Raw genomic sequence first — 14,695 nt, 5'->3', positions numbered from 1 at the left:
CATAGCCTTCCTGGAGAGTTGGTTTAGGGAGTTATTGGGAGATGCCTCTTTTTCCCCACTCTTCTCTATAGAAAGGGCCCACAGAATTCCCTCTAGGTCTCGGTCATTGGAAGAACGCTGTAGGCCGTTGATATTGAAATTTGTCAGTTATAATGACCGAATGATCTTAATGCGAAGAACTCGAGAACTGGGAGACATTTTTTATAAAGGGACTAGAGTATCATTCTACCCGGATTATTCATCGGACTTGCAGAAACAGCGAGCTGAGTTTATTTCCATCAAACGTACTTTGCAAAAATACAAGATATCATACGCATTATTGTACCCTGCTCGACTGCGAGTGTCTGCTTTGGGCTCAACCCTGTTTTTTAATACACCACTTGAGGCTGCAAGTTGGTTGGAGGAACATAAAGGGACCCTGTAGAGCTATGTAGTTATGTAGCATTACTTTGCTTATAAGGTTGATCTTAGTGAGGAGGAGGGGGAGGAGGGGGTTGGGAGGGGTTTTCCCCCTTTTTTTTTTTTTTTGCACTGTGGGTAACATTGAATTTATAAATAGTTGAGATTAATTGATAAGGTATGTTATGTCACTAATTGGAATTTACTATGGGGTAGGGCGGAAGGAACAGATAGAATTGTGGCACAAGTAGTATTATGTATGTCCTTTAAGAGCGTGACATCTGGGTGACACGGGGGGCAATTAAGATTAGGGTGCTAGTTACAAAATGATTGATTAAATAGTGTGAATTACATTGGAATTTGACTGGTAGGGGGCTCCTCCCCCTTTTTTTTTTTTTTGCACTTTTGGAAATATTGATTCCACAAATAATTGTAATTGATTGATGGAACATGTTTTGTTATCAACTGGTATTTATTATGGGGTTGGGGGGGGGAGGGGGGGGGAGATGTGGATAGACTTGAGGCACAAATAATATTATATATGTGTTTTTTTTTTGTTTTGTTTTTTTAGGAATGTAACATTTGAGTGATGTGGGGGTTAAATAGATTGGGGAGGGTGAATATTTTACTGATCATAGGGTGTTAGGTAGGAAATGAGAGACTATGTAGTGCGAACGACATGGTATACTCAAGCTGTGAAGGACGTGACAGACGGACTTTGATTAGCGGGGGACTCTCATTTACCGGATGGGGGGTGTTCCCCCCCTCTCTTCCCTTCCCCTTTCTCCTTTTTTTTTTTTTTTCTTCCCTCTCCTTCTCTCCCTCTTCCTTCTTCTCCTCTATCCTCCCCTTCTTGTGATTGAGAGATGAAGGGGGATTAACTAAATGCTACAAAAATGGCCAGGACATTTGGTGTCATTCCTAGCTTGGGGAGGCTGGGCCTACAGCCCAATTAGGAGGGGGGTGGAGGGTCCGGGTGATGTTTGATGTGTATTGAGTAAGAGGGCCACAATAGAGACCCCTAGGGGACGCTCTGATGGGCAGGGGTGGGCGGGGGGGGTGGGTAGGAGGGGTGGGTGGGTTTCTTCGAATACACGCTGTGTGCAATGAGGGAGTGGCGGACGCGGGGGGGCGGGGGAGGGGGTGTAGCCCTCTTCCCGCCGCCCTTTCACCCCCTGCTGATTTAGCAAATATCAACGTCAATGAGTAGAGCAAGTATTATATCTTGGAATGTGAGGGGTTTGGGAGACTCAAGAAAGAGAGCTGCGGTTATATCAGAAACAGAGGGAAGTGGACCAGGTTTACTTTTTCTACAGGAGACGCATTTGACTCCTAATACTGCCTCACAGTTAAATAGTCGGAAATTCCAGGCATATTATCATTCTTTCCACTCATCGTATTCAAGGGGAGTGAGTGTCCTAGTAAGGAAGGGAATGGATTTCCTATGTAAGGAGTCCTCTGTTGATGAGGAAGGTAGGTTTGTCTTTCTGTACTGTATGATTGGTAGGCAAAATTATATTCTTGCTAATATCTATATACCCCCTCCTTTCAAGCTGGAGGTTATGTATAAAATATTTGCATTCAGCTTGGACAAACCAGGTGTGCCGTGGATAATATTAGGCGACTTTAACGAAATATTGGACAGGAGCTTGGATAGATTTCCTAGCCCTGATGGGATTAGGGTAGGTCGGTTACAAGGATTTTTATCAGAAATAGGACTGAGTGACTTATGGCGAACGCGACATCCCCAGGAGAGGCAATATTCCTGCTTCTCCAACACCCACCATACTTTATCAAGAATAGACATGGTCTTTGGGAATAAGGAGGCTTCGGGGTTGGTACAGGACATAGAATATGGTGTTAGGGGGATTTCAGATCATTCCCCTCTGTCTATCACCGTGAGTATGGGAGAGAGAATTGGTCCGAGGGAGTGGAGGGTAAACCCTGCCTGGTTGGAACTGATCGGCAGTTCAAGCTCCCTTTTGGATAAGATTAGGGAATTTCTTCAGGTTAATAAAGGTTCAGCAGCGCCTAGAATAGTTTGGGATTCCCTAAAAGCCTATATCAGAGGTATACTAATACAGCAAATTGCAATAACTAAGAGGAAAACTCGAGAGCAGGAGAAGGCAATAAGAAGCGAGGTTACTCATGCAGAGCGAGCGTACATAGAAGATCCATCATTTGATAGGCAGAAGGTATGGCTGGATAGTCAGCAAGTATACAAAATGGCACTCCTGAAGAAGGCGGAAAATAGGCGCATATTTCAACGCCAACATTACTTTGGCGAAGGGGAGAGGGTGGGTCGTGCCCTCTCCCTACTGGTTCAAACCAATGGCTCCTCTACAGTGCTACAGGCGATTAAAACACCGGATGGGGATCTTGTTTCCAGCCCTTCGGAGATTATGAAGATACTTGCTGACTATTATAAAAAGTTATATAAATCAGTCACATGGGGCCAGGGCAGTCCAGTTATTGATTTTTTACATCAAACAGCAATTCCAACTCTATCAGAATATGATAGAACGAGTCTTGAATCTCCATTTACGCTGGAAGAGTTAAAAAACGCTGTTTCTGAAATGCCCAACTACAAATCCCCAGGCCCGGACGGGCTACCAATAGAGATCTATAAACGCTATGGTGAAGTGTTGTTGCCAGAACTCCTGGAAACACTAAATCATGCATTGGAGGTGGGTGAACTTCCCGCCTCAATGCTGGAGGCTAACATCACTCTAATACTTAAAGAGGGGAAGGATCAACAGGAAGTCTCATCATACCGGCCAATATCCCTACTATGCTCCGATGTTAAAATACTAGCTAAGGCCCTAGCGGCCCGTTTAAACAATTATATCCATAAGCTAGTACACCCAGACCAGTCTGGTTTTATCCCGGGCAGGGCAACTAGTACCAACATCAGGAGAGTTTTTCTCAATATTCAAATACCTAGGGATAATGATGGACCTGGAGCTATATTAGCTCTAGATGCCATCAAAGCTTTTGATAGCCTGGAATGGAGCTATTTATGGGGGGTGTTGGAGCGTTTTGGTTTTGGCCCTTTGTTTATTCGATGGGTAAAATTACTCTATAGAGGACCTAGGGCAAAAATTAAAATGGGAACTGCATTCACTGAGGCGTTTCAGTTGGAGAGAGGGACGAGACAGGGGTGTCCATTGTCTCCCCTCCTGTTTGTTCTGGCTATGGAACCCCTGGCTGTCCTGACGAGATCGCGCCCGGACATCCAGGGATTCCGACGTGGATCGGGGGAGGATAAGATCGCCTTGTTTGCGGATGATGTTCTGTTCTTTATTGGGGACATGAACTCTACCTTGAACAATGTGGTGCAGATGATGGGGGAGTTTGAGCAACAATCGGGGCTGGCAATTAATTGGAGTAAATCAGCCCTCCTTCCGCTGATCAGATCCGGGGATCTATTACCGCCTATAATTACTTGCCTAGAGGTGGTATCTAGGCTGAAGTACTTGGGGATTTGGATCTCCGGAGAAGTAAATCAGTATGTTAATGATAACTTGGCGTCACTATTGATGAAAATGAAACAGAAAGTTAACATTTGGTGTTGCCTTCCTCTTTCCGTGGCGGGGCGCTGCAATTTAATTAAAATGATCTGGCAGCCACAGTTGTTATATATTCTACATAACTCTCCAATTTGGATTAACCAGAAATGGTTCAAGAAGCTGGAATCGTTATTTCGGGACCTAATTTGGAAGAAGGGGCAAGCTCGGATCAGATTGCAGACAATGCAGCTACCCGTCGCGGGGGGAGGAGTGGCGATACCACATCCGAGATCATACTTTCTGTCAGCCCAACTCCAGCATTTAGCTGGGGCGGGGCTTCAAGCTGGAGAGTGCCCAAACCACAAATTGATGATTGAGAATGCGCCCCATAAAGTATTGGCTGAAGTTTTAGAGGCCAATTCATTTGCCCATAGGTGCGCTACTAGTGCATTAATGAGGAAGGTGTGGCAGATAGTAAAGCAACTTATGGGAAATGTGGGAGTGACCAACTATACTCCATTATGGCACAATAGAAATATGGTTGAATTATATAGCATAGATAGATCCATGGAATGGGAGAGGCAGGGGATTAGTAGGCTAGTGCAATTATATGAAGGGAACCTAATGAAATCCTTTGAAGATCTTAGGCAAGAATTTAGTATTTCCAACAAGACATTTTTTAAATACCTACAGTTAAGGCATGGAATTCAAGCCCAGTTTGGGTCATTAGTTATTGAGAGGTCTGAATCCCCCTTGCTCCAGGGACTTATTGACCGGAAGCTAGTAAAAGGTCAGATCTCTAGGTTATATATTAAACTTAGGGATAAAATTCTGAAGGGAGAGGGACCTGAAAAGAGCAGGAGGGGATGGGTAAGGGATGTAGGACCGATATCTATGGAACAATGGGACAAAATCCTAGAACAGGGGAGCTTGGTATCCATATCTCCATCTCAGCGAGTGTCCCACTTGCTCCTTATCTATAGAGGATATTACACCCCACAAAAGATGTGAAAAATGGGCAGGAAACCTAGCGATGATTGCCCCAGATGTGGGGCGTCAGGGGACCTTCTCCATATGGTGTGGAAATGCCCAAAATTGTATAGGTACTGGATAGAAATAGTAGATAGAATAAACAGGATCTTTAAGACTACTTTGAAACCAGAAGCTAAGACCTGCCTATTGGGGATTTTAGAGGGTGGAGCCTCCTCCCCAATAAGGACGTCTGTACTAAGGTGCCTGTACCAGGCTAGGCGGTTAATAGCAATAAACTGGCAAGCCAGAAATCCCCCCGCATTTGAAACATGGGTCAATGCAATTAGTTCTACAATTTGGTGTGAAAGAGTGATGTTCATAAAGCAAAATAACTTAAAGAAATTCGGAGCACTGTGGAACCCTTGGTTGAGCGACATGGGCTACCCCCTCGGTGGGGCCACTGAGGGGCTGGCCTAGCACCCATTCGGTTGGTTTGCGTTTGGGGGGGGCTCTTGCCGCGCTCCCCCCGTTGGACCACCCTATGGATGGGTCGCTCGGGGGTGTGGGGGGGGGTCTGCCTTTTACCCCCTTTTCCCTTGCTCTTGGGGGCGTCCTTTACTACCCAACCAGTCAACCATTATTGGAGTGGCTGGAGCTAACAGTGTGTATTCGAAGAGGGGGGTGGGTTGGGCGGGGGGGTTGGGGGATAATTATATTGCGAGTTTTTCACAACTTGCGTGTTGAATACAGTTTTGTTTTTGTGATATTTACGCACAAGTTGAAGGCTTTTATGAAGTGTGAAATTTATTGTTTATTTGTGCTTATAAATCTAATAAAAATGAATTAAATTAAAAAAAAATTTGATGATGACTGTTTGTGTACTGCAGTCTTCAAGTCATCCCACAGATTTTCAATGGAGTTTAAGTCTGGGCTATGACTAGGCAATGCTAGCACCTTTTTCTCCTTCAACCACTGTGTGGTCATTTTTGCTGGGTTTTTTGGGTCATTGTGATGTTGGAAGGTAAACCTTTTTCCCCATTGAAAATTTTCTGGCAGAGAGAATTTGACGATATTTTGACCCATCCATTTCTCCTATATTGACAAGTGCTCCAGTCCCTGCTGCAGATAAACACCCCCGTAACAGGATATTACCACCTCCATGCTTTTCTGTAGGAACGGTGTTCTTTGGATGGTGAGCTGTATTGGATTTCTTTCAGAAATTTTGTTTGGTGTTCAGCCCAAAAAAATTTAATTTTAGACTCCTGACCATAACACCTTTTTATGTGGCCTCCACATCTTCAAGGTACGCTTTGACAAAGCTCAGTCATGACTGCATGTGGCCTTTGAGGAGTGACTCTTTTCCTGCAATCCTCCTGTACAAGTTACATTTGTGGAGAATTTGTGATATTGTTGTCACATGCACACAATGACCTCTCTTTGTCAAATTCCTGCAACTGCTTCAGAGTTGCTGTAGGTCTCTTGGTAGCCTCTCTGACCAGTTTCCTCTTGACTCTTTCATCTAGTTTGGAGCAACGTCCTGATCAAGGGAGGGTTTGTGTTGTTCCAAATTCCTTCCACTTCTTAATAATAGACTTCACTGTGCTTCTAGGCATTGACAAAGCCTTTGAAAATTTTTGGTATCCATCTCCTGCCTACCCAGAACTTATCCCGGAGATCTTTTGACAGTTCTTTGCCTTCCATAGCTGATTGTTTGCTTCAGTTGCACTACTAGGGACTGAACTGCTCCAGGAAAGCTCTTTTGATGCTGAGTTAATCAAAATGGCCATAGCTGAAATTCAAATGGCTTTGTCTGCCATTGAGGTGATTAGCTACACCTGATCAAGTTTACAAGTCATTTTTATGAGGGGGTGATTCTTATTTTTTTTTTTATTTTTTTTTTAATAATTTCTGACATGTTGGTGTTATTTATTTCACTTGGATGTTATAAGTTGCACATAAATGCAGCTGGATACAAAAAAACAAAAAAAATCCTCCTGTCTTCACTTCAGGCTGCAAATGAACAAAATGTAATTATTTTAAAGGGGGTAATTATTTTCTATACCCTCTGTAGCTGCTAACTGATCTTAACCTACGAAGATCACAAAACCTTCATTAAATCTTTTTATTGTGTTTATTTGTTTATATATTATGGACCATTTAATAATAAGGGGCATGACGTGAAATCCATTTTTTCAGGTGCTGAAAGTTCACTGGATAACGTTTCTTCGGAGAGCTCGGGTGTTTGCGATCTACAGGATGAGACAGACACACATGCCAGTCTACCTGCAGTAAGCAGTGCATTGCAGCAGGATGAAGGAGGAGGGACGTCTGATGAGGGTGGAGGAGGGACAGAGGAGGAGCTGCCTGAAACATTTTTCAGCACGATGACTCACAGATTCAGTGATCTTGTCTATGAAGGTGAAGATGGCATTCCAACACAATACTTCCTGAATTCCTGTTACGCAATAGTCCCTGTCCTAGATAAGCTTGGGCCAACAGTGTTTGCACCAGTAAAAATGGATTTTGTTGGGAACATTAAGAAAATAAATCAGAAATACATCACTAATAAAGAAGAGTTTACAACACTACAAAATATTGTTCTCCATGAAGTAAATGCCAGCTTGGCACAAGTGCGAAATTCTGCAACTGAGGCCCTTTTGTGGCTAAAAAGGGGACTCAAGTTTTTATTTCAGTTCCTTACTGAAGTGAAGAATGGTGAAAGCAATATCCAGACAGCATTAAGTAACGCCTATGGTAAAACACTGAGACAATATCATGGCTGGGTGGTGCGAGGTGTATTTGCGCTGGCTTTAAGGGCGGCTCCAACATATGAAGGGTTTGTGGCTGCTCTGGTTGCACATGAAGGGGATCAAAATCACAAGTTTTTCTTTGATGGAATGATGAGAGACCTTAACCTATACCTCCCAGCTATGGAAAAGCAGCTAAACCTTTTGGACACATTGTATGAAGAACATGGCTTGGAGTCTGATGAAGTCGTATGACTGGAGCACTATCTCTTACAATGCAGGGATTTGGTGTCTAAATCAGAGAGAGCATCATCATGGAAGGTTCAAAGATGGCCGCCACGTATATGATGTGTAAACCATACAGAAATAAGGGCTCACTCTCTGCCCCCACCATTTTGTTATGTACAATCCGCTTTTGTATTAACAATCCTCTAAAGTACTTAATCTCCTTCTGGAGGTATCTGACAAGCTTTTAGACAATATGGACTTCAAAGCTGTGGGATTCTTCAGATGTTTATTTATATACTGAAAACTGTTTTGCTCTATGTACAAATAGTTTTTGTTTTTTATAAAAAGGCTGTTTTTAAGCCAATGTGTGTTCGAAGGAGAATACTCTAAGGCCAATTTGGGAAAAGTGGTGCAATTTCAAATGAAATTTTTGTTTGTGATTGGTGGCTCTGGGCAATAGCTTTGTGTTTTCTCCCAGCTTCTTTGCTCAAGTTTTTCATGGCTTGCTGGGTCCTCGAACAGAGAAAGCATTTTGTCTTTCTCCATCTTGATCGAAAGGCAAATTCCTCAAACTTCTGCAATTTTTGGGTCAGCCAGACGGTCACAGCTTACCTACCTCTGGCAAAATCCTTCATGGAGTGTATTGAAAGAATCATGGAACAGAACGCGGTCAATGGATCCTTTTCTGGTTGGCTCCGGGTTGCTCAGGACATTGTGTCTCTCCAGCTTTGTTGTCTATAGCATGTGCTATAGCAGCTAATTTAATATTTTTGCTTCTGTCTTTAATAAATGAAAAGTAGCTAGCTATTGAGCTACGGCTAATTTCTTTTTCTATAAAAAAAAAAAAAATTTGTAGGGTCTGGAATTGAGTGGATGAAGTGGTGTGGACGGATCGCTTTCCAAAATTGTAGCTGTAAACCCCCAGTGTCGCTTGTCAATGATTGGATCGAGGCCCAGTGTTCTCCTTCTATGTAATGTAGTGCGCAATCTTTACCCTCAGTCCATAATGTGTCATACTTTGAGTGATCCAGACCTGGTGCAAATGCTGGATTGTCCAGGATAGGGAATAGAGGGGAATGTTTGGAGGTCAAGGGTGTGGACTTTATTATTAATGAGCCTATGTATAGTGTGGCGCCTATGATCGGATGTTTCGTCATGTCTGGAGGGAGTCTTTCATAGTACCAGATTGCCCCTTTCAACGGAACCCCTGCCTGCGCTCTACTTGAACCCATAATTTAGTTTGTTCGTGTCTGTTCCAGTCAATAATCCTCCCTAGATGTACTGCTTGGTGGTAGTGTTTCACGTCGGGAAGGGCGAGACCCCTTTGATGCTTCGGTAGCGTCAGGTAACATCTACGCAGTCAAAAAAATAAAACAAATTCCCCCACCAACGGGGTTTTTAGGCAGCAATAAACAATAAGCGTAGCATAATATAAAAAAAGATTATTTTATTGTATGGTAAAAACATGAGCTTCACCCAGGTATATAAAACAAAAAATAGATAGAGCCAAGCTTTTGTATACAAAAAATACAATAACATCAATGGGCATACACTAAGCAGACCTAACTATAAATATACTGTATAAAATTAGTAACAGCAAAAAATATAGTTCTAACGCGTTTCAACCACTAGGGTCTTCTTCAGAGATAGTCTGTTGATAGAGAGACAAGATAAAACTTAATAAATCTATCGAATAGTATTAATATAAAAAATATTCTAAATTTGTTAGTGTAGTTACCCAATATAGTATTGCCGAGAGGTTCACATAAATTATAATGCTTAATGGTGGAGTTTACCCAGGTTCATGCTTAGACGTCCCTCACAAATTAAAGAAGGTACATGGTCCATACATCTCGCCACAGAGTCCAGCAGTGGGGTGAGGGTCGGAAGCCCAGAAGCGCGGCTCACGAGCGGTCACACGACAAAACCCTATGCCCCACAAAGGTTGTAGGAAGTAGGTGCAAACGTAGGCAGCCTGCCCGTATGGTAAGCCACGCCTGTGATGGAAATCCCAACATAATCGGAATTAGACATATATATTTTTTTTATATATAGGCCCACATATGTGGTATGAAGATATCATGTACATGATTTGTGTGCATATAGAGGGAATATCCCCAGATATCTGCATCTACATCTACATCAGAAGAAAAAAAAAAAAAAAAAGGGGGGGAGGGGGGGGAAAACAAAACTCAAAAACCAAACACACGCTAAAAAAGAGGGACAAAATAATAAAACAAACGTAACTCTAATCAAAAGAAGACAAGTGTGAAATGACATGTAATAGAGATAGTGTGTGTAATGACATCCAATTACTGGGTGACTAGAGTGACTGAGTGAGTGGATTGTGTACACGGAAGGTGAACTGTGAGGTGAAAGGTGTGGGTGTTGGTGTAGTGAAAGGAATTTAAAAGATGACATATAGGAAATCGGGGTGACAATGGAAAGAGTGCATTGAGGTGCTGGTGACGGGTAAAAATAAAAATAAAATTGCATGAAGTACTAATGGGGGACTAGTCCCCCATTAGTACTTCATGCAATTTTATTTTTATTTTTACCCGTCACCAGCACCTCAATGCACTCTTTCCATTGTCACCCCGATTTCCTATATGTCATCTTTTAAATTCCTTTCACTACACCAACACCCACACCTTTCACCTCACAGTTCACCTTCCGTGTACACAATCCACTCACTCAGTCACTCTAGTCACCCAGTAATTGGATGTCATTACACACACTATCTCTATTACATGTCATTTCACGCTTGTCTTCTTTTGATTAGAGTTACGTTTGTTTTATTATTTTGTCCCTCTTTTTTAGCGTGTGTTTGGTTTTTGAGTTTTGTTTTCCCCCCCCTCCCCCCCCCCCTTTTTTTTTTTTTTTTTTCTTCTGATGTAGATGTGGATGCAGATATCTGGGGATATTCCCTCTATATGCACACAAATCATGTACATGATATCTTCATACCACATATGTGGGCCTATATATAAAAAATATATATGTCTAATTCCGATTATGTTGGGATTTCCATCACAGGCGTGGCTTACCATACGGGCAGGCTGCCTACGTTTGCACCTACTTCCTACAACCTTTGTGGGGCATAGGGTTTTGTCGTGTGACCGCTCGTGAGCCGCGCTTCTGGGCTTCCGACCCTCACCCCACTGCTGGACTCTGTGGCGAGATGTATGGACCATGTACCTTCTTTAATTTGTGAGGGACGTCTAAGCATGAACCTGGGTAAACTCCACCATTAAGCATTATAATTTATGTGAACCTCTCGGCAATACTATATTGGGTAACTACACTAACAAATTTAGAATATTTTTAATATTAATACTATTCGATAGATTTATTAAGTTTTATCTTGTCTCTCTATCAACAGACTATCTCTGAAGAAGACCCTAGTGGTTGAAACGCGTTAGAACTATATTTTTTTGCTGTTACTAATTTTATACAGTATATTTATAGTTAGGTCTGCTTAGTGTATGCCCATTGATGTTATTGTATTTTTTGTATACAAAAGCTTGGCTCTATCTATTTTTTGTTTTATATACCTGGGTGAAGCTCATGTTTTTACCATACAATAAAATAATCTTTTTTTATATTATGCCAAGCTTATTGTTTATTGCTGCCTAAAAACCCCGTTGGTGGGGGAATTTGTTTTATTTTTTCGATTTATAGGGGTGAGCAGCACCCTTCTCGCTCTTGTCAGCAGTGTGTTCTTTCCAATATCACATCTACGTAGTCAAGGTTTCGAGTGTGACCAAATAAATTTTATTAACATTCAGTGTACTTGTTTGAAATATAGAGAAGGTATTCTGTTTGGCAGTGCTTGGGACAAATACAGGAATTTCGGGAGGATGCACATTTTAAGAAGGTTGCACCTCCCGAACCATGAGTGTAGGCCTTTTCCCCATTCCTCGAGCAGTCCCTTTACTTTGGACAGCATTGGCGGAAAGTTCAATTCAAATGTGCGTTTCAAATCTCTAGAAATATTGGTTCCTAAATATGTGAAGTGACTGTTGGACCATTTAAAGTTAAATTTAGACTGCAGGGGGGGTCAATTTTTCGGCTGGTATATTAATGCCCATAGCTGTGGATTTGTCGAAGTTAATTTTTAGGTTAGATAGGTTCCCATACCTGGAATTCTTTAATTAGGGATTTGGGAGAGAAATGACGGGTTTGTCAGGGAATTAAATTCTTTAATTTGGGAGAGAAATGACCGGGTTTGTCAGGGAAAACAAAAGATTGTCAGCATATGCGGAAATCTTATACTGAGTTTTATCAATGGTGATTCCTGAAATATCCGGTGTTTTGGCGCATCGTGCATAAGAAGGATTCCAGTACCAAGGCATAGAGAAGGGATGATAAGGGGAAACCCTGTCTGGTACCATTGGAGATGAAAAAGGGGTCGGAGAGGACTCCGTTGGCTTTGACCTTGGCTGTTGGTATAGAATATATGTTTGAGATCCAGTTTAGCATGTGCCTACCAAGTCCAATGTGTTTAAGGGCCGAGGCCATAAATTCCCAACTCACCCGGTCAAAGGCCTTTTCGGTGTCTGTACTGAGAAAAACACATGCTGTCTTAGTCACTGAGGCCCTGTGTATTAGGTTAAGCACCTTAGTTGTGTTGTCCCTAGCCTCTCTCATGGGGACAAAACCCACCTGGTCCAAATGTATAAAGTCTGTCATATGTCGGGATAATCTGTTGGCTAGTACCTTAGTAAGGAGTTTGAGATCTATGTTTAGGAGTGATACGGGCCTATAGCTGCCGCAGGCAGATGGATCTTTTCCTTCTTTGGGTATGAGGGAGATGTGGGCACTTAACGTGTCTCTCTGGAGTCGGTCACTGTCTGTGAGATTGTTAAAGAGTTTTAGCATGTGCAGGCCCAGAATTGGTGGAAGGGTTTAGTAATATTGAAGGGTGAACCCATCTAGTCCTGGTGCCTTGCCCGGTTTCATGTTTTTGATGGCGCATTGTAATTCCATCAATGTTATGGGTTCTTCCAATGCGTCCGCACTTTCCTCTGAGAGTTTGGGAATATTAGATTGAATAAGGTAGTCCCCTACTGTAGTGTCACTGGGTAGCTGTTTCAGGGGATTGTATAAGGAGGAATAGTAGGCCCGGAATGCACTGGCGATCTGAGTGGGTAAGGCTTTCCTCTGTCCTGAGGGAGAGATGATTTGGGGAATATACGCACGGAGTCTCTGTTGTCTGACTGTTCTGGCAAGGAGTTTCCCGCACTTGTTCCCCCGATTCGTATGTGAGTTTCCTACATGTTTGCAATGCAGCTTTTGCCTGGTATTGTAACAGATCTACTGTTTGTTTGCGAAGGGTCAGCCGTTCCACTTCTAGTGATGTTGTCGGGTTTCGCTTGTGTTCCTTTTCCAAGTCATGTACCTTCTGTATGAGCAATTTTAGTTGTTTCTCCTGCTATTTTTTTATATGTGTCCCGTGCTTAATCAGAACCCCTCTAATCACAGATTTGGGGGCTTCCCAAAGTATCCCAGGATTGCAATTGTTTATATCGTTGGTTAGAAAATATTGATTAAGCTCTTGTGACGTCGGTCAGTACTGAGGGGGTCTGTAATAGGCTTTAATTTAGCCTGCAGAATTTCGCTTTAGTCATCCATGTCTGAGACATGGAGTAACGTATCGTAATAGGTGCGTGGTCTGACCACATTATGCTACCTATGTCCGCAGCATCCACTGCCTCTAGTTGGCTATGTGTTAACAGGAAAAAGTCGATGCGCGTGTATGTTTTGTGTGGCTGCACGAAGAACGTATAGTCTCTCTCCCGTGCGTGTTGCAGCCTCCATACGTCTATCAGCTGGGCCTCATGGAGAACCCGAGTGATGCATTTATGTAGGCCGGTGCGCAGGGAGGAGGTACCGGTACATGTGTCCCCCGTGGGTTCAGGGGGACGTTGAAATCACCGCCCAAAATCAATTGTCCTTCAGTAAAGTCCATCAGATTGATCAGAGTATTTTGTATAAAAGCGTCTTGTCTGTCATCTGGTGCGTAGATTGTAGCTAGTGCCACCAATACTTCACCTATAAGTCCTTTAATAAAAACATATCGTCCTTCCGTGTTTTCGTGCCCCTACATGTCCAAGGTACTTTCCCTGCCAGAAGTATGGATACTCCCTTAGATTTGGCTGCTATATTTGTGGCATGGTACGTAATTGGAAAATACCCCGTCCTAAAATGGGTTTCCTGAATGAATGCTATGTCTGCTCTCGCTCTTTTGAGATCATTCAGGTTTCTCAGGTACATTTAACCCTTTAGTGTTTAGTGAGAAAACAGTAATGTGGTCCTTCGTCAAAAAGGCAAAATGGTAAGTACCACAAAGAAGGGGGGCAGGAGACTTCGTGTAGGCAGAAGAGATAGGAGAGTCTAGAGAGGGGGAAGAAGGGAAGGAGGAGAGAAACAGGGAAAGTTCAAAGAGGAGTGGGGCGAGCAATCTATTTTATCGACCGTCCGGTCCAGAGACAGTTGTTAATAAACAACCGCGTGCAAGTTTTTGCAACGAAGCACATTCCGGTTATCACCGAGAGGATGCTTCAACCTAATGGGGATGTGGTTAGACTACGACCATGGGAGCTAACCCAGGTCCACCCAGCCCACACGCCCTAAAGTATAACTTAGGCATGTAACTTTAGTAACATAAAAACCAAATCCAATGAGTGGTCAAGCAAGCAATACTTTTATATGTATTTCACATATGTATTCAGACCTAACCAAAGTGCTGTAAGCATAAAACATTACACACATAAACATTATCTGCAGGCAGCCAATAATATAACTGGAACCCAGAACTATCAGTGCTCTTACTACTTC

The 14,695-nt window shown here is 42.7% G+C and overlaps 1 protein-coding gene across 1 annotated transcript in view; it reads left to right on the top strand.

Moving 5' to 3' along the window:
- The window catches only part of LOC143975841 (pleckstrin homology domain-containing family A member 8-like), a 33,122-nt gene extending 24,634 nt beyond the window's left edge, over window positions 1-8,488 (top strand). Inside the window, exons 3-4 of the mRNA XM_077478404.1 lie at window positions 1,749-1,872; window positions 6,978-8,488. Of these exons, the coding sequence (XP_077334530.1) occupies window positions 1,749-1,872; window positions 6,978-7,882 (1,029 nt within the window). The 3' untranslated portion in view covers window positions 7,883-8,488. The remainder of the gene's footprint in view (window positions 1-1,748; window positions 1,873-6,977) is intronic.
- The last annotated feature ends 6,207 nt before the right edge of the window (window positions 8,489-14,695 follow it).

This window comes from Lithobates pipiens, unplaced genomic scaffold (assembly GCF_037356315.1).
Source record: "Lithobates pipiens isolate NorthernLeopardFrog02 unplaced genomic scaffold, aLitPip1_a1.2 Scaffold_13, whole genome shotgun sequence".
Lineage (NCBI taxonomy): Eukaryota > Metazoa > Chordata > Amphibia > Anura > Ranidae > Lithobates > Lithobates pipiens.
Note: the sequence above shows the minus strand (reverse complement) of the source record. Positions and strands in the feature narration are given on the sequence as shown.